This window comes from Ambystoma mexicanum, chromosome 11, assembly GCF_040938575.1.
Source record: "Ambystoma mexicanum isolate Mex_15411 chromosome 11, UKY_AmexF1_1, whole genome shotgun sequence".
Lineage (NCBI taxonomy): Eukaryota > Metazoa > Chordata > Amphibia > Caudata > Ambystomatidae > Ambystoma > Ambystoma mexicanum.
The window spans coordinates 408519037-408544890 of record NC_090934.1 but is presented as its reverse complement, the minus strand read 5'-3'; the positions used below and the strand labels follow the sequence as shown (position 1 = coordinate 408544890).

Here is a 25854-nt window from a genome sequence, read left to right as displayed (position 1 = left end):
GAGAGGCTAAACAGTACAATGGAGGCATATTGTGACCATATAATACATAGTACACGCCACATCAAAACGACAATGGCTCGGATCAAGTCAAACATATTGTATGTGGTTTTTCTAGCAGGCAGGTGCTAAGTATATATACACGCCATCAAGAAAGAATGTCATTAGTATGCCTGCATATAATAGTGCGGATTTGATTACGAGCACGTCAATAGGCTATTGACGTAGAAATGACTGGTCAGAGGCTAGGCAAATGCATAAAAGTGCAATTATGGCAGATTAGGACCATATACTATTGCATCGCTGGTCACGTAGTGGGGTCAATAGAATGAGGTAATGCGGGTGGTCCCAGGGACAACGATGAGTCTGGAGCAGGTATGGTCACTGTTATGGATGCGCTCGTAGGAGAGGCACGCAAGGCAGGTAAAAGGTATACTAGGCAACACGTCGAGAATTTAGAAATCAGATTAGCGATAATGTACTGAGGCGGCAATTAAATTGGCTGCATATAAGTGGCCCGGATTGGTGCTGGGATGATTAAAGGCGGTGGTAGCTGTCGTCGTTACTTCCACTTTCCTGTATTGCGGGGAAGTAATGTTTGTGCCCGGCGTTACGGTTAGGCAGGACAGGTGGAGATTAATGTCTGTAGATAGCAGTTCGAGGCTTGCCTAGCAGTGCGAAATGTTACCAGTGTTAAGAAAAGAATTGTACCTTGGTAGTAGATCTATGCGCTTGGGCCATCACAGAGGTACATCAAGGTGGAGCGATATGGTGATGGTTATCAGGAGATGGTGGTTACATCAGGTGGGGGTGGATAGGAGGTGGAAGTGGGTATCTCAAGTGATGGAGGTGGTTATCAGGAGGAGGTGGTGACATCAAATAGTGGAGACAGTTAGCAGGAGGAGTTGGTTAAATCCAGCTGTGGGGTGTAGCTTTCTGAAGAAGGTAGTTACATCAAGCAGTAGTAGTGGTTATCAGGAGGAGAAGATGACAACAGATGGAGGAGGTGGCAACATCAAATGGCAGAGATGGTTATCGGGAGCCAGATCTGTGGAGAAAGGTGATAGATGCAGCTAGGCAGGACCAGGTCAGGTCCAGTTAGTCCAAGAAAGCTGGTGGAGCTAACAGCAAGCATATCAGAGAACAGTTAGTCAAGCAAGCAGATATAAGTCCTATCTAGATGGCCTAGGCACAGATAAGGTCAGTAGAGGTTGGGGTGGATACTCCTGGCTCCATCTCCCTCACACAGCAAAGTTACAACCTGTCTACTACTGGTCGAGAAGACAAGAAGGATCACCAATAGAACACCTAACACCAGTGAACATCGTCAAGAGTTTGGAGACCTTTGGGAAATCGGCAACTATCTGGAAAGAGGTATCAGGGCATGTGGCACCACAGACTGCTCCAGAGACCTTTTTCAAAGAGTGCAGGGGATAGGGAAATCCTGGTAAACCTGACACACCACTGGCAGGTGAGACATTATCACACCCAGTGTGAAAGACATGTGTTGGTTTTGAACATTGGGACATGTTTTCCCCTTTTATCTTACTTTAGGCAAAAAAAATAAACAGCTTGGTAGTTAAGTCTGCGTCAAGTAATTTGTGCAGTCCACAGTGCCTATATGACAGCACATACATACAGTCGTACCAAAAGGGACAATGGTGCTGGCACCAGGTTAATTCTTAAAGGGGAAGTTCACTCAAAAATGTTATTGTCTCAAAAGATCGGCCATAATGAAAAATATATGTGACAAATATTTTTAAAGAAAGTTTCGATGTAAAGTTTTGAGCAAATAAGGCTCAAAGGCAAACATGTCAATCACTAGGAGGCAACCATTTTGTGAAATTAATGAGCCTCCTGTGCTTGTGTTAAACTCTGCTCTCGCTGAAATAATGAAGCAAAATCCCCCTACTGGGAGCTTTTGCTTATTATAGCCAGAGAGCAGGGAATGCAGTCAGGATCCTTCCTGCCGTGTGCTGCTGGTAAGTGCTTCTTTGTGTTTTTTTAATACTTTGCCTGGTTCCCCTGAGATGGGGGAGTCTGGGAAACAAAGCAAAAGTCCAGGCAATTATAAATACAACCCTGTTGTATTTATGATTGCCGTGGCTTTCATTTCAAGTCTCCCAAGTTCCCCCGAGCCGGGGGAGCCCGGGAGACTCAAAGCAAAAGTGCCGGCAATTATAAATACAATGTTTTTGTATTAATGATTGCAGTAGCTTTCATTTCAAGTCTCCCGAGCTCCCCCGAGTCAAAGCAAAAGTACCTTTATTATGAATACAACGTTGTTGTATACATGATTGCCCTGGTCTTCTTTTTAGGTCTCCCGAGGAAACTTAAAAAGAAAGTACCAGCAATTATAAATACAACGTTGTTGCATTTATGATTGCACTGGTTTTCGTTTCAAGTCAAGGCGGGGGAGCCCGGGAGACTCAAATTGAAAGTACCGGCAATTATACATACAACTAAGTTGTATTTATAAGCTGCACCTTTTGTTTTCAGAAAGTCCAGGCAATTATGAATATTTTGCCGGCATCCGGCAGAGTATTCATAATTGCTGCGACTTTAGTTTTCAGTTTTGCGTGCTTGGGAAACTAATAAAAAAACTATACAAGAAAATCACAGCAATTAATGAAACTGTGCCGGCAGGCGGCGCATATTTATAATTGCTCTGCCTTTCATTTTACGTTTTCTGTGCTTCCCTGGGCTTGGGGAGCACAGAAAACGAAAAATGAAAGTGAAGGCAATTACTGTGGCGGCTTCCTCTCTTTGTGTTAAGCCCTGCTCTCTGGCAGCAGTAAGCAAAAGCTCACAGTGCTTGATTATTGCCACCAGAGCAGAGCCTAACATGAACAGAGGAGGCTGTTTTATATCACGAAATGGATGCCCCCATGTCAAAATTTTGAGCCTCATTTGCTCAAATTTTAAATAGGAACTATGGCCCATCTTTTGAGACAATAACATTTTTGAGTGAACTTCCCCTTTAATTGCATTTCCACCAGGAGCAGTTTCCAGGAGTATAGAAGTAGTGTTGCAACCCCAGAAACGATACATAACATTGCTAATACTGCCACAAATCAAAGACTAGGCAAATGGTAGCTTTTCTTACTGGAGAGTAATCTAGAAGGGGAAGAGATGCAATATGTCTGTCCATACAGCAGGGCTCAAAGGCAACCTGTTGCTTCCACTTCAGAACTGTTGCTTAGGAAGTTCAAGGCCCTCTGCCTGGTGCACCAGGCATACTATCATCAAGGGGCAGAGTATCTGCAAGTCAAATTCTCGCCCTATAACCCAGGCCGTACTTAGTGGTCGAGGACAGCCAACCTTGTGTCAACCCTAAATATCGGCTGGCACGGGTTGGTGGTTGGGATTTCTCTTTTGCAGCAGAAACCCTTTGGAGTGACCTCCCGGCAGTTCTACAGAGCTTGGAGAACCATCTCCAATTTCGTTCTTGCCTTAAAATGTTCCTCTTTTAAGCCGGCACTGTGGTGTTGTCCTTAGTATCCTAGAGCCAAGATACCCTCGGGTGTACGTGCGCTCTATATGAATTGCTAACATAACATAACAAGAATGGCAGGTGGCTCCTAGACATTGCATTTGTACAACGTTTGAACTGGGAATGCCATATGCTCTGGGGAACTCTTGCCCTGAGGTACTGTCTTGCAGCAGAGCTGTCCATAACGTTCACAATGCCTCATGGCTTTCACTCCTAATGGTAGAGCTAGGAGACCTTGCTCCTCAAATAGACATACATGTATGTCCTTGCACTGTGCCCTTGAGGCACTTAGCCAAGCACAGGTAGATAGCCCTTATGCCAGGTAGACCCCATATCTAGGGTTAGTGCCTGAATGCTCTCATGGGGGGCTGGTTCTATATACCCTCAGGAATCTATTCCTGACCATTCAACACTTTGAAGCTTCATCTACTCGGCCAGATGCAATGCGCAGACAACATGAGCAGCAGGAATACAAGGCTAGGCATGGGGAGGCTGCAGGGCATTTGCTGGACTCTAGCAACACTTCAAGGTATGGGGGATAGCTCAGGGGTAACGTTCTCGCCTTGGAAGCAAGATGACACGAAGCAACAGAGGTTCGATCCCCAGGTCCGCGCTTAGAAACCTCTGGGTATTAAGCACGTTATAAATAACCTACCATAATCATATACAACCAGCCTTGGTGCAGTAATAGAGGTTTGAGTTCTTAGGCAGGTGGATCCTGCAGTTTTGTCAGGAAGCTGGTGACAAGTGGTACAGCTCATGAATGGTTCAAAATGGTTCTGTTGGGGTCATGGAGCCATGTAAATCCAAAGTTAGATTGAGTCAGAACGCACCCTGTATAAGAACGAGCGGGCATGTCATATATTTTAATTAATTGATCTCAATCAAGGTGGGAATTCGGGATTGAAGCAGCAGCGTCTCTTCGTTGGCCCACCATATATGTTCTGACTAGAACACAGGACATGCGAAGGGACTAACTCAGTGGATTAACCATGGTGAGAGTAGGGATACATGCAGAGAAAAATCCCATCCAGGCATACTTGCATTCACAGCATGTCCAACTCCCTCTGTGGGTGCTGGAGTTAGGTTTCCATTGCTGCGTAACTTTGAATTTCATTTCAAAAGGGGATTCTGACAGTTAGCTCCTATAGATACAATTAAGGCAATATGCAACCACAAAATGCATACATTAAATTGTTTTCCCAGTGTCATGTGTCATTAATACCTGTATGTCCTTGTGTGGGATATTAACCTTTTGTACTCTAATATTGGTGATTTCTTTTTTTCATTATGTTACATTGTATTGTGACAATGGAACAGGATCCTGAATAAATGAAATCAACAAAACCAAAACATTTATAATCAAATGTAGTCATCCCATATGAAGTTATATGTGGCCAAATGGAAAGAAATACTTTTCTGTGGGATGAGCTACAATTCATATCTCCAGCACTCAGTTTAAAAGAATCTTTGTGGTTTCAGATCAGAACCACTCACAATGGCTCAACTAATAGAGGTTACCTTGAGGTTGTGGGTCCGGAAGTCCCTGTGCTTTCGCTCTGTGTATCTTTGACATTCCTGCCTGGTTTACTCAACTTTTTCACCGAGGAATGCTTATTTGAACACTCATCAAAGACTCAAATACCAATAGTGGCCCCTGAAAGACACACAGAAGCTGGTAAAACTGGAATGTGGAGGCCACCAGTGATGCAGTCGCCATAATGCTTTCATGGATGTAACCCTGTGATTAGTGCCTGGTTTTACTGCCAAACCCCAATACACCTTAAAAGAGGAGGGTCTGCTCCTTTACTACCTAGAGAGGAGTCCCAAAACATGATGAAAGATCCTAAACCAGACAAGGTCTGTGGAGGGGCCTTACCTGAACCTCTATGTTGCCACAACCCATCCTGGCAGCAAAGCTCTTCCCTGGTAAAAACAAATTAAATAAATCCGCCCTATACTTGCATTTTCATAAAATAGACCAGGGAACGCAATAAAGCTTTGATGAGCCAGAGCCGAAGGCAGCTGTGGGGTATCAGTCATCACCTAAGAAGCAGGAGTGATGTACGAGGACTCAGGAGATGGGGCAGAGCCTTGCCACAGCTCTAAATTCCACAGGATATGGAAAGTATTACTCATTATCCATTGTATATTATTATTTACATATCTTCACAGTGTTTTTACTGCTCCTTTACAACCATTTCCGAATACAAATCATTCTTTGTGTGGCATGGGGAGTCCATGGCAAGGCCCTTGTAGCTGTTAGTGACAAGCTAACCAGCTCTTTTAGACTACAAGCATAGCTGAAAATTCCCCAGCAATTTTGATCCTGGCAAAGATACCCAACGCGAGGTTACCATCACTCAGCCCATCTTCGGAAAAGCATCCAAGTGGTTCTGAGGCAAGGTCCTCTGTTTTACATCGGCCCTATATCTACCATTTACATGTTTGTCTCGCCCACTACTTCCTATAAGAGGCTAAGCTCCAGTTAAGTTAATGCGGGTTCAATGTGTGACCCATGAGGCACCCTCACAAGCTGGTGTGATGATCCATGAGACAATCCACAATTGCACCTGCTGCTCAAGGTCGCCATAACTGTAGGCTTTCAAGACAAAAATGACCCAAGGCTACAGCTAATGGAACAAAGGAGAGATCAGTGGCTTTCATGGGTGTAATTTTAGGGGGGGGCAGGGGTGTTTGTCCCCCCCAACTTTCATGGCACAAGATTTTGTCCCCATTCATTTGGATGGGGCATTTTTTTTTCACATCACATGCCCCCGCAACATTTGCAGCAACGTTACTCCACTGGTGGCTTTGCCTGTGGCGTTGTACCACCCAAGCGAGAATCAACTAAATAGGAATGCCTGCCACAGGGCATCACCCCAGACACAGAGGTCACATCACTCCACATACATGATGAGCTCCCCAATGTCTTCTGTGGGCTGTCCCGGCCTGCAGCACCCACCTTACCAACACAAAGCACCCCACACCCCCAGTGGTAGCTATTATGAGATGTGTTGTGTGGAGCTGGTGATTAGTGATGGGGGAAATTCACTAGTGGAAGCTACATCAATCAAACACACAATAATTGGATACTAAGAAATGGAGCCAGAGTGAATAAAGATCCCAAACTAGATAAGAATGAAACAGGCGTTTAGGTCATCTAATGACATTTATATACAAGTGCACACCAGGCTGAGGGACAGCTAGCATGGAAATCGCAGCGAGGTGCCTCAATTGCACCTGCAGATCAGGTGACTGCTGCCTCATAGAGAGTCCAAGGCTGCTGGCTACAGAGTCCAGTGCAGTGTTCCCCAACAGGGAGCAGGCCAACCCCAAATCCCATAGGCATCCCTAGCCTAACACTGTAACCCAGCAGCCATGACAGCCGTGGACTTAAAAGGGTGACCAGTGTGGGGAAGAGCTTGGAAGGCGAGTGGACCACAGATTCTGGCATGACCCTTGAGCATTGAGGACAGATCTCGAGACATGCTGTATGCTAGAAGTTTCCCAGTTTCCAGAAACATAGTGTAACAAGACACAATGATTTCCCAGGTAGCAAGAGCTCATAATGAAAGTGGGCAACATTTGGAGTGCTGCATGGTGCAACCTGAAATCTCAATTCCCAAAAGACAGTAAACACGTGAGAGTCAAGAGAAATAATGTGTTCTATTGCCCAAGAGACATTGAACAGGTGACTTCCAAGAGAAGCATTGTACGCTGGACCTTGAATCCACAGTCCCACGAGACACTGAATAATTGCGAGCAAAGAGAAACATTTACCCATGGGTCTTCATATCCAGAGGCCCAAGCGACAATGAACCAGTGAAACCCCAGAGAAGCCCTGCCTTCGGGGACTTGGGAGACCAAAATCCCCCAAAACATAGAGGGTGCGAAACGTTGGGACGACTCGAATGCAAAGCATGGAGTTCCACACCACCTGACACCCTACCCAGGTTCCCTTATCAATAAGATTTTCGAGTTCTATGCCTCGACTCATGCCATCATTCATTCCATACTGTCACAACTGAGTATAGGGGATAAGAGGATAGTCTCTGCCATTTTGTTAGTGGCTGGTTTGGAATGGGGCTGACGAGGGAGCAGTCTCCAAAAAAATGTAAACTCTGATTTCACTTTTACGTAACAAAAGGCTTTCAGTGTGGGTAAGCAGTGTGTAATTAAGGTGTAGCTTCTAATAATGTTTCAGTTCCTGCACTCCATCCTTCCCTCCCCCTTTCCATTAGAGTACTGTACTTCTTCTCCTTCTCCTCCTCACCCTAGATTCTTTATCTCCTTCCCAACCTTTTCCCCTCCTTTTTTCCATTGATGCGTTCCTCTGTCATTCTGTCTATTGCTGGACTCTCTATTTCTCCAAATCCATTGTGTACACCCAGAACTTGTTCTACTTTCCTTTGTTGTAGGATCTGCTTCTCCTCTCTAATCCTACTGCACGTCCTCCTTCTGTTTATGTAACTCTTTTCAGTTTTCAGATAATTCCTTTATTTCTCCCCTCCTTCTCTATTCCTAAACTCAACATTTTTCTTTTAACTTGTTATGTATGTATTCATCCTCGCTCTCCAGCTCTGAACTTCCTCGTTTTCCTCTATCCCTCTAAGTTCTGAACGTCTGCTTCAGTTTCTAACTCTCCATGTCTGTGTTCCTACCTTGTATTTCCACTTCTCTGTCAATGCCTTCACTCCCTCCCCCTCTTTCTTTGCCTGTGCTCCTTTCTTCTTGCCTCTTTTCTCTCTCTGACACATTTCTAACTCCTGTAAGGATGTATGTTCTTGGATAGACTTTTGGATGGAGACCATGGACCAGCAGCACTCTCGTCTCTACGTTTTTGATCTCAACTACAATCACCAAACACAGAGTGGAGGATGTTACTTGCAAGTAAAGCAAAGTAAAACAACTTTACACATAGGCCTCGGGCCTGGCTGAACGGGGTTGACAACATTAAAGGACATTTACATTTTAAGCTCCACTCAGTGTACTCTTTGTTGTTTCCTCTGTCCTTGGAGGTCATGGTACACTCTGAGATTACAAACTGTGCTCTTAACATGATTGTTATTCAGTAATCATATTACAAAGTGTGCTGTTAAATACCCCGTTTTTAAAAGGTATGTTGTTGGGGATCTCTCCCCCATACACTCCACCCAGTTAGGCGGTGGGGCTTGCTTGCTCTGAGTAACGTGGGGTTGGTTTGAGAACATTGGTTCCCAGTCTAATCCCTGGCTAGTCAATGGCTATGTTTGGCCCACCTATCTCCTTCTCCAGGGGCTTTGCTTCTTTCTTGATCAGCGATTGGTGCCTGGGTGGACCTGGGATACTTGCACCCATACATTTGTACAAATACATATCCATTAAAAAGGTACCTCCAGAGTAAATATGCTTCACCTGCGGTCTACATGCTAGGGGTTCCACAGTGATGCGGGGGTTGGAGCTGTGGATCTATGGCTCCCTCCCATGTACAGCAGAGCTCGCCCTTCTCTAGAGTCAATGTGCAGGTGGGGATGTGGGTGTTATACTGGATGGTCATGTGCTCACCTCCTAACCTGACTTTCTCTTCTGTTACAGGATATCTTCTGGGCCAAATATCAAGGTAAGCGTCTGCTCTACTAGCACTAACACACAGCATAACTAGCAAACATGCTCACGTATCAAAGGAAGGCTTGCATGCACATTAATACACAAACTAACACAGATGCCCTAACACTCGCACAAACTGCCAACATACACATGTGAACTCACATACAACCACATCAAGTTAACATGCTAAGAGTATATGTAGCCTTTTAATTTTCCCTGATGTCAATTCCTGCCTCTGGCTCGCGGCCATAGTGGAGCAGACTGGTAGCTGGCAAGATATGCCATTGGATTAATGCGCCAGCGGCAGAGATCTATGTGCAAAAGTCGATAGAATCCCAACAGAGCAAGCCTTTTATGCTTCCATGGTCAATAAACTTGAATACCTTTGAGTGAGTCAGAAATGATCCCCATTGTTTAGGCTGAACGGACTGTGCAGAGATTCTAACCTAGACCAACCAAACCATCTAACCAGCTATAGAGGCGTCCATCCATGAACGGTGACTCTACCAACTCTGGTCCTTTTCATTTCCCAATGAAATCCTACCACTTGCATCTGTATGAATTCACAATAATTTCCAAAACAAAGTACAAATTATTTGTCTCTTCTCAAAATGAATTTCCCCATCACACTACCTTTCTTGCAGGGGCGTAATTTGATGTCAGTCCTTTCAACGAAAATTGTTAAACAAATATTTGAAAGATTTGTGGATTCAAATTCGATCAGATGTCCAATAACTTAGTATGCTATGGTTGAATGCATTACAAGACCTACGTGTCTCTTCCGCAGAAGCTCATCAATTCAGCAAGTCTCCCCCTCCAACCCTGCATGTCCCTCGTATCTCTGTTCTATGGCCTCAACGGGGACCGGGCAGGCAGACCCACTCCTCAGTACTCTGCTCCATTTCCAGCACCGATTCATGTCCGGGGAAGTGAGCACCAGTAGTCGCATTGTGGTGTGCAGTCCTCTCTCGCTGTATGTATGATGCGTCCTGTATGTGGACACGAGGAGAGGAAGAGGAAGGTGAGAGAAAGTGCATGGAGGAAGAGCACGTGTAAGAAGCAAGAAGCTATCGGAGGAGCTCTCCTATGACATTTCTGGTTCCTGTATGCAACGCTTCTGTTGTCTCCTCTGTAGGAAAACCCCCTAGGTGCTCACACCCAAAAAAATACAACCCACTAGGGAAAAAGGCCCAATACACCTTTTGCAAGGGAAACAAGGTTTATTTCCACACAGAAATGGGAAGCGCCAACAAAGAACTCTGCTGCAGCAGAAAGTTCTGGTAAAATCTGCATTAGCAGTACATTATAAGGGTACATAGCGTCATCAGTGAGATCATTACATACAGTGGAAATCCGTGAGGCTGGTTATTGAGACCCTTTACATAGGCCTCCTGCTCTAGGGGGGATGCCAGGCCACTGGTCCCAGCCCCGTCCGTCCATCTTCTTCCACATGGGTGATGCTGCATTTGTCATCGGTCAAAAGCTAGGTAATTGACAATTTATTTGCAAGGTAAACAGCACATCTTTATGTAGCAGTGGACCTGGTACAAGCAAACAGAGGTCTGGGGAAAGCTGAGGTCATACTAACTCACACACTTCATTATCTCCCAGACAGGCCAGCACCTCTCCAAGATTCTCCACCCTCGTTCTGGGCTATCATTTCATCCCTCCCTGCACCTCGCATCACAAATGACGTGACCCAGACGTGAAGGCAAGAGAGCCATGCTTTCTGATTTTCTTGGCGATTGGGGGTCTAACAGTTGTATGATCAGTGGTCTGGAGGCTGGCTGGTACCTGGGAATTCAGGGGGCTGAAGGCTAAGGCATTGGGTATTATAACTTAGAATGTGGACTGGTGGGGGTCGGAGACGCGTGCCCTCCTTCTTCTGGGATTGTATCATACAGAGATGTACAGCCCTCCTCCGGTACCTGATCTTTCCATCTAAACCCTTTCCATCTAAAATTATTCATTGAATTGCCTTTCCATCGAAAAGCATATTCATTGAATAATTTTCAATGGTTAATTTCGATAGATAGGGTTAGGGTTAGAGTTAGGGGTTAGGGTTGGGTACTAGGATTAGATTTAGGATTACATTAAGTGTTAGTTTAAGGGTTAGATTAAGGGTTAGAGTAGAGTTAGGGGTTAGGGTTAGATTTAGGGTTAGATTAAGGGTTATATTAAAGGTTAGATTAGGGTTGGGTTCGGGTTAGGGGTTAGGGTTGGGGCTAGGGTTAGATTTAGGGTTAGATTAAGGGTTAGATAAGGGTTAGGGTTGGGGTTGGGTTAGTGTTAAGGGGGTGTGTGCATGGGGGTTGGGGGGTCTAGGGGGAACCCCCCAATATACAAAAAAAAGTAAAACATTACAAGGAGCTGGCCAGTGCCGAAATTTCAGCACTGGACAGCTCCATGTAATGTTTTAACATAGAAAGTAAAAGCGTTGAAATGCTATCTTTTACATTTAAAAGTACATATCCATACGATGGAAAAGTTTCGATGGATATGTACTTTTAATGTTAAACATGGACTTTCGATGCATTTATTTTCGATGCATATTTTTTGATGCATTGTCTTTTCGGTGCATCTTTTTCAATGGATTAGCCATAAACCCCCTCCTCCCATTGCCTTGCAGGTCACATTCTTCCTAGAGCACAAAGGTTGCCAACTTTGTTACAGCGATGAAGGGTTTATAGATCTCTGTGGCTCTGGCCTTTCTCATCAGAGCCTGGTACACAACCTGGTATTTTCCTCATGTTCGCAGCCTACGCTTGGATTGCTGGCTGCTGGGCTGCGTTTAAACCTTATGTTTCAAATATGGCTGCTAATATTTAAGATGGGATTTGTTCCCGCATGTGCACTACACCTATAAAGCATGCACTAATGTGATTGTGTAGAAGCATTTTAAGGGCCCCCCCTCCTCTCTGGTCTCTTACATTCCCTTCCTCGGTCTATGCCTTTTTCTGAAGCGCTTGGGGTGTGGGAAGACTGTGTCCCCTTCCGAACACCTCTAAGACCAATAAGAAATCAAACCTTCACAGTTTACAATCCACGGATGACATTTGTGAAGGAACATCATTAAGGGCGTCTGTGTTCCACGTAATTTTTCCGGATACCTGTGCACTACATGAATACCCACAAAGCAGCCATGCAACCCATCCTCCACGTGGGCTGTGGCAAGGAGACAGCTTTGAGAGTAGGGTGTCAGAGACTGGAGAGACACCTTGCCCTCGCTAAAGAGCTCGCCTGAAGGAAATGAATGCAGGCTTTCGCAACCTGATTTCTTATAAACAGGAGATTGGAACTTCTGCACCTGCAAACCAAGGCTCTTGAACAACCTATTTGGGGACAACTCTGTTCATCTGTACTGTTTTGGCCTCACCACTCGCTACCAACCTTGGACTAAGGTGATCACTCGTGTTGCTCCTTCTTCTCACTGTCCCATGGATGCAATTGGGTCTTTCCAGTGCTTGGACTCAAGCCGAGCCTCTTAATCTCCCCTTTACCAGAGTCATGGACAGCAATAGAATGGCCCTTATTGGACGATGGATTATTCCCAAAAAGTGGAGGAACGTTGAACCCTTAAATTCCCACCCACTTCGACTTCTATTAGTCCCGCTTGGAAACAGGTCATTTTGAAAATAAACCTGCACAGCACATTCCCAAGGATCTCCCAGTACATGGCCACATAGGCTGATGACCGTTCACCCGGGCACTTTCTGCATGAAAGAATTGTGAACCAACTGAGACTGATAGATAACTCAACAACTTGGCATAGCATAACTTTGCATTTAACAACATTTCCAACACAGTACAAACATTCCCTGTCTGCTTAGATGATGTATCACTTTTACAATAAAAGGGGCACTGCATAGTTTTCTAAACCTAACAATTCAAACCTGATTCTTTCATTCTCAAATTTGTCTTCATCTGCCTAGGATGCCAGCACTGGGTGTTGGTGGATGGAAAATCTTTGAATTAATCATAATAACTTGCAACTCCTATGTGCAGCCTTCCATTCTGTTTTTTCGGCGTTGTGTGTCTTTACAGAAGGCACACATCACTCTTCAGGGCTGCAAAGTCAGCCTTAGTGGCACAGCTATACCCAGACTTGGGCCCTGAGCCTGCTGTTCCTACACTCTTAATCTACACCTCAAAGATGAAACACGGCTCGGGTTGATTGCAGTCTCGTACATGGGGGATGTGATCTGGGATTTCTGGCTGGACCACACCTTGTGGGGTTGGACCAAGCCGGGTGTCCTTTGTGGTTTTCCCCATTCTGTAATATCAGGCTGAAAAACAATAGAATGCAAGACTACACAGATCAATTGCTAGTGGTTATGATTAATGCAAGGCATTTCTATCCATCACTCCTCAGTTTTAGGAGGCCACGGATGCCTTCCCCATGTGAAACATGATTTTCAATCAGAACCTGGAAGCCAACTGAAACAACCTTCCCCCACTTGTCCCAGGAGAACCCCCTTGGAAATGATTGACCCTCATACATAAGGTCTCTCCAGTATCCTCTGCAATGGTGTTCACAAGGCAGGTACCCAGTTCCCTCAATAGTGATCTGAAGTTCATCATAATGTAACATATGCAGCACTTCACAAACCTGTGAAAAATAATGAAGGTGTCTCCGTGGGGGCTCTTGTAAATAAAGACATTTCAATCACAAAACATACCTCTGTAAGATATAGTAAAACGTATGACTCTACACTTTTTAGAGATACCCTTATGATGATTCACAGATAATGGCACATACGAGTAAACGGTACATTCATTCTAATGTGTTTATCTGTCTTTTTAATGTATGTTTGTTACACAGTTTCTAATTGATCATACATGTTTTGCCAGTCATCAATCACGGAATGTAATTTAAAAATGACCAGTTAATAAAAAACTAAAACAAACATTCGATTTCCTGCAATCAAGAATTTATAATGTGAGCTTAGTCTTGAAAGGATGCAGGATTGGGGAACCTCAAATCCCCATCACGCATGCCACAAACATTTTACAGCAAAAATATATTAATATAATTAATATAACACACTACCTAATTGAATCAGCAAGTTTTTCTCAGTTGCAATCTCTTCAATGTCTCCAAGGAATGTTCATAAGGCACTAGGCTGATCTCTAAAAAGGTGATGCGTGACATGATATGCTACGCATGCACGATATGTGCAGGGAATGCTCACACGGCACTACGCCAGTCTCTAAAAGGATGATGATTTACATGATACGCTACGCATGCACGATATGTGCAGGGAATGCTCACACGGCACTAGGCCAGTCTCTAAAAGGATGGTGATTTACATGATACGCTACGCATGCACGATATGTGCAGGGAATGCTCACACGGCACTACGCCAGTCTCTAAACGGATGGTGATTTACATGATACGCTACACATGCACGATATGTGCAGGGAATGCTCACACGGCACTAGGCCAGTCTCTAAAAGGATGATGATTTACATGATACGCTACGCATGCACGATATGTGCAGGGAATGCTCACACGGCACTAGGCCAGTCTCTAAAAGGATGGTGATTTACATGATACGCTACGCATGCACGATATGTGCAGGGAATGCTCACACGGCACTACGCCAGTCTCTAAACGGATGGTGATTTACATGATATGCTACACATGCACGATATGTGCAGGGAATGCTCACACGGCACTAGGCCAGTCTCTAAAGGGATGGTGATTTACATGATACGCTACGCATGCACGATATGTGCAGGGAATGCTCACACGGCACTAGGCCAGTCTCTAAAAGGATGGTGATTTACATGATACGCTACGCATGCACGATATGTGCAGGGAATGCTCACACGGCACTACGCCAGTCTCTAAAAGGATGATGATTTACATGATACGCTACGCATGCACGATATGTGCAGGGAATGCTCACACGGCACTAGGCCAGTCTCTAAAAGGATGGTGATTTACATGATACGCTACGCATGCACGATATGTGCAGGGAATGCTCACACGGCACTACGCCAGTCTCTAAACGGATGGTGATTTACATGATACGCTACACATGCACGATATGTGCAGGGAATGCTCACACGGCACTAGGCCAGTCTCTAAAAGGATGATGATTTACATGATACGCTACGCATGCACGATATGTGCAGGGAATGCTCACACGGCACTAGGCCAGTCTCTAAAAGGATGGTGATTTACATGATACGCTACGCATGCACGATATGTGCAGGGAATGCTCACACGGCACTACGCCAGTCTCTAAACGGATGGTGATTTACATGATATGCTACACATGCACGATATGTGCAGGGAATGCTCACACGGCACTAGGCCAGTCTCTAAAGGGATGGTGATTTACATGATACGCTACGCATGGACGATATGTGCAGGGAATGCTCGAAGGCACTAGGCCAATCTCTAAAAGGATGATGATTAACATGATACACTGTGTGTGTACACTATGTGCAGGGAATGTTCACTAGGCTCTAGGCCAAGCTCTAAAAGGATAATGTTTTACATGATACACTATGCATGCACACTATGTGCAGGGAATGCTCACATGGCACTAGGCCAGTCTCTAAGAGGATAATGATTTACATGATACGCTATGCATGCACGATATGTGCAGGGAATGCTCACAAGGCACTGGGCCAGTCTCTAAAAGTGTGATGATTTACATGATACGCTATGCATGCACGATATGTGCAGGGAATGCTCACACGGCACTAGGCCAGCCTCTAAAAGGATGATGATTTACATGATACGCTACGCATGCACGAAATGTGCAGGGAATGCTCACAAGGCACTAGGCCAAGCTCTAAAAGGATGATGATTAACATGATACACTGTGCGTGCACACTATGTGCACGGAATGTTCACTAGGCTCTAGGCCAAGCTCTAAAAGGATGATGATTAACATGATACACTATGCGTGCACACTATTTGCAGGGAATGTTCACTAGGCTCTAGGCAACTTTCTAAAATAGTGAGGAGGGCAACAATAATGATATATCAGGGAATGTTCACAAGGGTCTAAGTCAGTCTTCAAAAGGGTGATGGGTAAAATGATACGGTATGTATATAGGGTATGTACAGAGAATGTTTACAAGCCTCTAGGCCCTTCTCTTAAAGAGTGATGAGGGCAACAGTAGGGGTATGTTATAGAATGTTGACAAGGCTCTAAAACAGTCCCTAAAAGGGTGATGAGGGCAACAGTTTTGATATGTGCAGGGAATGTTCACAATGCCCTGGGCCGCTTTCCCAAAGGTTGATGAGGGAACAGTAATGCTATGTGCAGGGAATGTTCACAATGCCCTAGGCCACTCTCTCTAGGCCACTTTCCCAAAGGGTGATGAGGGCAACAGTAATGATATGTGCAGGGAATGTTCACAATGCCCTAGGCCACTCTCTCTAGGGTGCTTTCCAAAAGGGTGATGGGGGCAACAGCAATGATATGCACATGGAATGTTCACAATGCCCTAGGCCACTCTCTCTGGGCCGCTTTCCCAAAGGGTGATGAGGGCAACAGTAATGATATGTGCAGGGAATGTTCACAATGCCCTAGGCCACTCTCTCTGGGGTGCTTTCCAAAAGGGTGATGGGGGCAACAGTAATGATATGCGCAGGGAATGTTCACAATGCCCTAGGCCCCTCTCTCTGGGCCGCTTTCCCAAATATGATATGTGAAGGCAATGATCACATGACTCTAAGCCTGTCTCCAAAAGAATGAGGAGTAACATGATGTGGCCTGCATGCTTTGTATGTGCAGGGAGTGTTCATGAGACTCTAGGCAGGTTTCTAAAAGGGTAATGAGTAACATGATATGGCATGTATGCACTATATGTGCAGGGAATGTTCATAAGGCTCTTTGCCAGTCTCAGAAGGGGTGATGAGGGCAACAGTAATGATATGCTTAGGGAATGTTCACACAGTTCTAAGCCAGTCTCAAAAGGGGGATGAGGGCCACAGAATTGATATGTGCCTGGAATTTTCCAAATCTCTAAACCAGCCTCTAAATTCATGATCAGGGCATCCAAATCAATTTTTGCAAGGTGTGTTTCAAAGCGATAGCCAGTCTCTAACAGGATAATCAGTAGTATGATTAAGATTATTATTATTTAATTTCTTACATCGTGCATCACACCCTGAGGCCTCAGTGTGCACAAGAACTTGGACTATTCTCGCTAGCCTCGACTGTTGACTTCAGCGCAATGAGACTATTCAGAAAAATGATTTTGGCTGATTCCCTTCCCATCTATTCATTAATCAAAGAAGAAATGGAAAACGATAACTGCATTGCATTTAAAAAGTGGGCCAAAATCAGAAAAGAAAAGTTGTCAGATATACTGTGCACAGAAACAGATTTAAAAGAAAACCCTGATAAAATCAAACGTAAACTCGAAGAAATGGACTGGATTAAAACAATACAGACAGCAGCAGATAACAAACTTTTACGCCACCTTCCTCCCACGTTTAACAGACCAAAAGTCCCAATGAATTATGTCAGCAAATTTCCAGAGAAAAAAAAGATTCTTCTTTATGAAAGTGAGATTAAATGTACTTCTGACTAAAGAAATCCTCACAATTCGAGGTGTGGTGGAAAATCAGACCTGTCGATTATGCAAAAATACGGAGAGGGTGGACACCCTCAGACATTTGGTTCTTAATTGTCCCATCACTGAAAAAAACAGAACTATTTACCTGTTGCCGCTGATCACGAACCCATGGATGACCCACGAAGAAGACTTGTGGAATAGACTGATCTCTGGAGAAACCAGAAGGTGGACGGTGGCTATGGCTAACCTAATCGAATTGGCTTTCAAAGAGATCAACGAGGCCTCACGCACGGATGCCACTTCAACGCAGTGAGTTATGGAGCCCAAACAGACATGTGTCTTCTGGGCCTCTCTGTTACACTGCGGACAACCAGTTTGATCTGTGGGAAGCCTTTTTTCTGGAGAAACCTGAGATGAAAGTCTTGAATTTTCTGAACAGAGAATTTAATGCACCTTTTGATGAAATCACAGGTTTTACCTGAATACAAGTCAAATAAATAAATAAATAAATAAATAAAATAACAAACACATCACGTGCAAGAACAGATAGGAAATCAGATCAGGAGCCAAACCAAAAAGACGGTAATCAGGTCCTTTTAGTTATAGCTCTTTTGAAACTGGTGAGGCATGAAATACTACATGATGCACTATACATGGGCGACAGGCGCAGAAGATGTTTATAATGCTCTGTGCCCATCCCTGAAAGGATGCTGAGGGCAGCAGTAATGATATGTGAAGGCAATGATCACAGGACTCTAAGCCTGTCTCCAAAAGAATGAGGAGTAACATGATGTGGCCTGCATGCTTTGTATGTGCAGGGAGTGTTCATGAGACTCTAGGCAGGTTTCTAAAAGGGTAATGAGTAACATGATATGGCATGTATGCACTATATGTGCAGGGAATGTTCATAAGGCTCTTTGCCAGTCTCAGAAGGGGTGATGAGGGCAACAGTAATGATATGTGAAGGCAATGTTCACATGACTCTAAGCCTGTCTCCAGAAGAATGAGGAGTAACATGATGTGGCCTGCATGCTCTGTATGTGCAGGGAGTGGTCATGAGACTCTAGGCAAGTGTCTAAAAGGGTGATGAGGCAACAGCAATGTTTTCTGTAGGGAATGTTCATGAACATATAGGTCAGTCTCTAAAATGGTGATGAGGGCAAGATAAATTATATATGAAGCGAATGTTCATGAGACTGTAGTCTGGCATCTAGAAGGATGGTGAGTAACATGATATGGCATGTATGTACTATATGTGCAAGGAATGTTCATAGGGCTCTTTGCCAGTCTCAAAAAGGGTGTTGAGGGCAACATTAATAGCAACTCAACTCATTTGTTTAATTGCACCAGCCTGTAATTCCATGCTATTCTGTATGAGCTCCACCACCTCAGTGGCCATATGATTCTGCGCACGGCTCGGATTGAGTAAATCCAGACCGATGCCCTTGGCAGGGGTTTCACCTCTCTCTTGCTATCTCTCCTTTCCTGCGCCCCATGGAATACAGCTCAGTCCCATGACAAATTCAGTCCAGCTGTACACATAGCGTGTCCGCCTTCTCCATCTTCCACCTTCTAGCGTCTCCTATCTATCCTTCCTCTATACCATCTCCATACAATGATTTCCCTCCTTCTAGCACTCTTCAATGCTCTTTCTATCTCCTCCTCTCGGTCTCGCACAGCATGTGACGTCATGAATGATGTCATTAGGTGCTATATAAATACAAGATAAGATAACATAACATGCTTGCAGGGAATGTTCACAAGGTTCAAGACCAGTCTCTAAAAGGTTTATGAATAACATGATATGGTAAGTCTCTAAAAGGTTTATGAATAACATGATATGGTATGTATGCACTATATGTGCATGGGAAGTTCACGGGCTATTGGCCAGTCTCTGAAGGATGGGTAACATGATGTAGCATGCATTCTCTGTATGTTCTGGGAATGTGTTTTTCTGTTCTAGGCCAGCTTCTGTTAGGATGGGTGGGGCAACAGCAATGATATGTGCAGGGAATGTTCATTGAGTTCTAGGCCAGTGTCTAAAAAGGTGATGAGGGCCAGTGAAGCAATATATGCAGGGGATTGTCATGAGGCTCGAGAAAAGTATCTATATGGATGACAAGTCTCATGATAGGGCACATATGCATTGTATGTTCAGGGAATGTTCATAAGGTCATGGGCCGTTCTCTACTAAGCGGATGATGCAACTTTTTTTTTTTGGAAACTTTATTTACAAAACTATAAAATCACATACATTACAATACACTCCATAAGACATTTAAAGTACTTGAAACCATCAAAACAATTTTTTTTTAAAAACAACTAATTACATTGAAGCATATAGCCACACATAGCCCCCAGCCTAATTCACCACATCCCCAGTCACCTCCCCACAGCCCCTATTTACATAAGTTCTACACCAAGTCTAGTGATGACGCAACATTAATGATGTGTGCAGAGAATGATCACAAAGTTCGAGGCCAGCACCTAAAAGGGCGATGATGGCATGAGATAATATATGTGCTTTGAATGTTCATAAGGATCTAGTCCAGTCTCTAATAGGGTGATGGATAACATGATATAGTATGTATGCACTATATGTTCAGAGAATATTCATGAGGATTTACGACAGCCTCAGAAAGGGTGATGAACTCAAGAGAAATTATATATGCAGGGAATGACCAATCTCTGAAAGGTTGATGAGGGCAAAAGAAACAATATGCACAGGGAATGTCCATGAGTATCTAGGACAGTCTCTGAATGTGATGGAGTCTACAGTAATGATATGCGCGGGGAATGTCCATGAGTATCTAGGACAGTCTCTGAATGTGATGGAGTCTACAGTAATGATATGGACAGGGAATGTCCATGAGTATCTAGGACAGTCTTTGAATGTGATGGGGTCAACAGTAATGATATGCGCGGGGAATGTCCATAAGTATCTAGGACAGTCTCTGAATATGATGGGGTCAACAGTAATGACATGCGCGGGGAATGTCCATAAGTATCTAGGACAGTCTCTGAATGTGATGGGGTCAACAGTAATGACATGCGCGGGGAATGTCCATAGGTATCTAGGACATTCTCTGAATGTGATGGGGTCAACAGTAATTATATGTGCAGGGAATGTTCATGAGGTTCTTGGCAAGTCTCAAACAGCGATGAGGGCCACAAAAACAATGTGTGTCGCAAAATGTGGACAAGGCTTTAAAAGGTTATTTCGATTTAGGTAAAGTTCAACCATTGTTTGTCAAAGGTCGACAAGTGTTTGTTAAAGTTCAATAAGAGTTTGAAGCAAAAGCCAAAGTCCAAAGCACACAATCATTCACAGTTCCTGGTTCAGCTCTCTGCTCCACAAAACCTCTGCCCATAGGGTACGTTGCAGATAAAAGTTAAGTGATTGCTAATGTATTCCCCTTCAGCTGTCATCATTATAGACGCTCTCCAAGGTCTCGCTGGACTTGTTAATGGTTGTCCACACCCAGGCTAACACGATGGTCCTGCACACCCTAGGGAGCCTCTTGGTAAACAGTCAAGTGCTGGGCAAGTGTGTTTACAATATCTGGTGGACTGGCCGCTGCCACCATGTTTGGTCTTACATCAGCTCACTGGCTTCATTCTCCATACATTTCTCCTTCTCCCCTTCTTGACGGTTTGCTATTCTTGCTGTGGCTTTGCTGTCTCCGCCCCAGATGTCTTGTCGCTTGGCTATCAGCTTGCATTGTATTCATGGTCCGTCTCAGGGTTATCTGGAGCCCCACCAGCTCTTGGCCCTGGTGAACCAGGCCACCCACAGGCCTGGCCCAGTTGCTTTGGTCTTTTAGCCCTACTCGCCACCCTGTACCACGTCCTATTTCTTCAATTATTCTCTGCATTATGGGTCTTTGTCAGCCTACAAATCTACTCGTTTTTATTTGTCCCCTATGAACTTCATCCACCTCCTCCTTCTTCTCACCTTCTCGCTTCACTCTTCCTCCCTTCTTCCTCTCTGATGATGATTATTATTAGGGTATTTATTGAGTGTGGACCTAGCTTTGTGAAGCAATGGAGCACTTTACAAGTGATTGGGGGAAGTACATGCCATGGGAAGCAGATCACCCAGGATCAATACAAAGGAGTGAGGAGCTGACAACAGGGAGCTGAGGATGGTCAGTTTGGCAGCAAGGGATCTACAAGCAACCAGCACAGGAAACAAGGGGGAGCAGATCCCCCAGTCTCAGGTTAGATAGGGAGAAGAGGGTGTGTGGAACTCGGTGTTAAGGAGGAGCCATTCCTTGAAGATGAGGGTATTGAGCTTCTTCCTGAAATGTAGAAGCAGCGATGGTGGCAAGTCTGGTGTTCACACGGAGGAGGTTCCAAAGTCTGGGGTGTAGTCAGAGAATGTCTTCCCTCTTTTGTTTCCTTCCTGCACCAGAGTTAAAGTCTGCACAGGTCCTGGTGGATTGAGCTTCCCAGCAACGTAGCTTGGGGACTTGAGGGCAACTGCCTGGAAGATAATGCAGCAGGACTGGAAGGTGATATGTGCTTGCAGCCATAGCCACTACAGTTTGATGGGGGTTTGGGTGATGTGGTCCAATTTACATAGTCCTTTGTTGATTTGGGTGGCAGCATGTAGGACACATTTGAGGGGTGCTAGGGAGATAGCCGGTAGGCATTTCAGAGGGTATTTCCATCATCCAGGTGGGAGAGGACCAAGGTTTGCACATCAGATCTAAGTTGTTTGCTGGGATGAAGACCTTGATTTTCCTCAGGAGGGAAAATTGGTACCAAGCTGTTTGTGTCTTCCTTGCAATGTGCAGGAGAGGTATCTGTCAATGTAGAACCCAAGGGAGTTGGTGCAGGTTGTCGGCAGGGGTGTGAACCCCTCAAGGTTCATAGTGGAGAGCCAGGTCTGGATGTCAGGGTGTTCGGTGTTATTGGTCAGCCATAGAAATGTGGTCTTGGCGGGGAAGAGGTAAGCACTGGATATCCAGGTCTGATCAATGTGTGGCCAGCCGTATGCCTGTGGGTGTCTTCGATGGTGGATAGCTTGAGGTAGAACTGTGTGACATCTTCATATTCGTGGATGTAGATGTTGTGTGAAGCCAGGAGTGTTCCAAGTTGTTCTTTGGACAGGTTGACTATCATCGTGGTGAGGATGGATCATTGTGGGACTCAACATGTGCTGGGCATATTTTCTGATCTGGAGGGATCAATTTGCTTGATTTGACAGCAGTTCCTGAGGACAGTCTCCCTAATCCCCATGTGGTGATGTGTAATGTTGGAGAGTGCCTGGTGGTTTGGTTCTTGAGATGTGTCCAGTCTTGAGGGTTGAGGTAAAGGTTCCTTAATTGAGGTGACAGGTAAGGGGGGAGTGCTTCAGCCAGAAAGGGTCTTTAGTACGGAGGTAGGAAGGGTGTCTGGATATGATGCATACTTGTGGATTTCTAGTTTAGCATTCAGGTCTTCTATGGAAAGTGTGTTGAAGTTTGTTCAGGCATTGGTGGTTTTGTGAGATGTGATGTATGATGTGTTCTCAGTTGTGGCGTGGGTGCTATGTGCTGGTGGGTCATACAGATCTTATTAATGAAGAAAGAAGATGGTGGGTTTTTCAATGGAGAGTTGGTAGGGTGGGTCGGGGAGAGGTTTGATGCAATGCTTGATGGCTTTGATGGGGGCTCTGCTTTCATTATTGACCTTAGGTAAGCTACAGAGTTCTCATTGGCCTTGGTGGTAATTGGCCTTGGCAGTGGTGATCATTCATCTGCATGTAACACAGAGTTCCTTGAGTGGAATGAGGTGGAATTCACTGGGGATTGTTGACAAGTCTTTTCTTGCTTTCTGATGGTTCTTTTGCTGAAGTTGAGTGTACTATGGTGCCAGAGTATTAGGCTTGAGGGTGCGCTGTTTCACTTGTACATGGCAGTGGATGTTGGTTGCAAGAGTGATGTTGAGTTCTTGGAGACGGGAGCCACAGTCCTGGTTTATCTGAGGTAGATCGGCCCATGTGAGGTGAAGGTTGGGAAGGTCTTCCCTGGGTGATTCCAACAGGAATTTATTGAAGGATCTGATGGCTTGTTTGCTGGGTTTCCAATGGGTGTGCTCGACTGGGGTGGTGTGATTAATGTCAAACGGGATGTGAGATGGACCAGTCGAGCAGGATTGGAGAGTTGTGACAGAGGTTGAACACTAATGATGAGATCAAGGGTATTACCTTTCCTCTGCTTTGGGTCTTTCGTGTGCTGTGTGAGGTTCAAAGTGTCAAGAAGGTAGAATGCAACTTTGCCAAAGTTGTTTTGCCCAATTTCACCACTTTTTATATCCCAAAAAGTGGGGAGCAATCCCTTTTGCACCACCAACACCATCTCTATAAATATCATAGCTACATTTACAATCTATAGTTTTGAGGTTAAAAAAGGGGAAACAAAATCAGCAAATAAAAAGTTCCTCAAAGTTGCATTTAGCAAAAGTGTGTAACACCCTTTCTCTTCCTACCACCTCTTCTCTAGCTCCTTCCTCCTCCTCTCTCCGTCATGTTCCTTTTCCTTCTCCGTGTCTCTCCAGTTGCCCTCTCTCCGGCTTGCTGCCCCCCTCTCTCCTCTCTTGCTGGTCCCTTTTTATAATCCTCCCTGGGTTGTAATTTGAACCCTAATTGGGGAATTAAGAGCACATGTGTGGCACAAGGGTTTGGGACTAATGATTGATGGGGGCCAGGCAGAGCTAGATCTGTGGATGTTTGCGGTTCGAGGGGATGTGGCTCTACGGTCTAAGGGCACAAAATAGCTGTCCACTATCTTGTAGTCAGGCTGTCCCATCATGGCAGGTGTCCGACTCCAACATGGGGGCTTTCACCACTTGTGCGTTTCCCTGTCTTGTTTTGAGGATGGGAGCCTCCAACTGTCAGCAGTGGTTAGCTTTGTGGTTTGTGTTTCTGCAGTCAACTACCAGTGTTCTTTTTCTCTCTAACTGCGGCTCGTGGAGTCCTGTGACCTGGGACTTGCAGGCCACTCTTGTCATCCATGGCATGTCTACATCTTTCGTAGCCTTACTGTGTTCCACATGTGGGAGCCAGTGGAAGAGCAATAAGGTCTTGGGGGATCTCCATTTACCTTCTCCGGGTAGACACAAAGAGCAGATGTCATCTGCGCCCCCCCTTCCCCCTGGGTTTCCTGAGCCCTTCCTATGGTATTATGGGTAGTGACTCTGTCACAAGAGATAAATGCCATGACAACCAAAGATGAAGGAGAATAAAGACAAAAAGACTTGGGTTTCAACATATGTAATGTTCAGTCCAGGTATTAAGAGGACAGTCAGTTCCTAAACGCTGGGACGTCTCAAAATGGATAAAAACATGAACATTTGTTCAAGGGCAGATAACCATTTGCCAATAGAAAATAAATACGCTTTCATGAGGTGCTGGTGCGTGAGCAGAGTAACCTTTGGCCAACTCAGAGATAATTATTTTGACCGTATAGGAGGGGCCATTCCATTGTCTGATGTGGCAGCACTGCATGTGAGACTCAACATCAGACCCACACGCTGGAAAATCTTATATATACAGGATTTTTGGTAGCCAGAATATGGGAGGCCCAATTAACAACTGGCCACCCTTTTCAAAAAAACGTCTTTTAAATATCTCACTTTTAGAGTCAATCAACGTGGGAGTATTAGAGTACCATTTTTCCTTCTGCTTGGACTCTCCAATCTGCAAAGCAATAGCCAGAAGAGGGTCAGTCTCTTTTTATTTCGCCGCACCCTAGGTAGGCAGCCCACCACCTCAGCCTAGGGAGACCACACCACCACGGGGAGAGCGAGCACCGTTGGGAGGGTCATACTAGGTGTGGAAACACATGGCAGAGTTCGACGGTATTTCGGGTGAAGATAGAGTGTGATATTTGCTCATTGGGGCTGATAGAGTTGTTTAGCCCTGCTCACCTCGTACACATTTCCATAAATGCACAGGAAATAATGTGTTCGTGATCCATACGCTTTTTTGTGTGTAACACACTGCTTATTCGAATATAATTTAATATTTAATTATTCAGGCACTGATTCGTGGAATTATTTGCGTGTAAAACAGGAATTTGCGTGCCATTCTGCCCACAGAACCCCATTCGTCAAAAAGGGATTTGTGGGCAGAACGGCACGCAAATCCCCGTTTTACACGCAAATAATTCCAAGAGTCACGGCCTCGGTGTTTAGTTTCTCGGAAAGCATGTGCGTTAAACATCCAAGACATGTTTCGGATG

At 44.9% G+C, this 25854-nt stretch overlaps 1 protein-coding gene across 1 annotated transcript in view; it reads left to right on the top strand.

Moving 5' to 3' along the window:
- F2 (coagulation factor II, thrombin) overlaps positions 1-25854 on the top strand; it is a 330337-nt gene that overhangs the window by 83748 nt on the left and 220735 nt on the right. The window contains exon 3 of the mRNA XM_069623200.1: positions 9068-9092. Within this exon, the coding sequence (XP_069479301.1) occupies positions 9068-9092 (25 nt within the window). The remainder of the gene's footprint in view (positions 1-9067; positions 9093-25854) is intronic.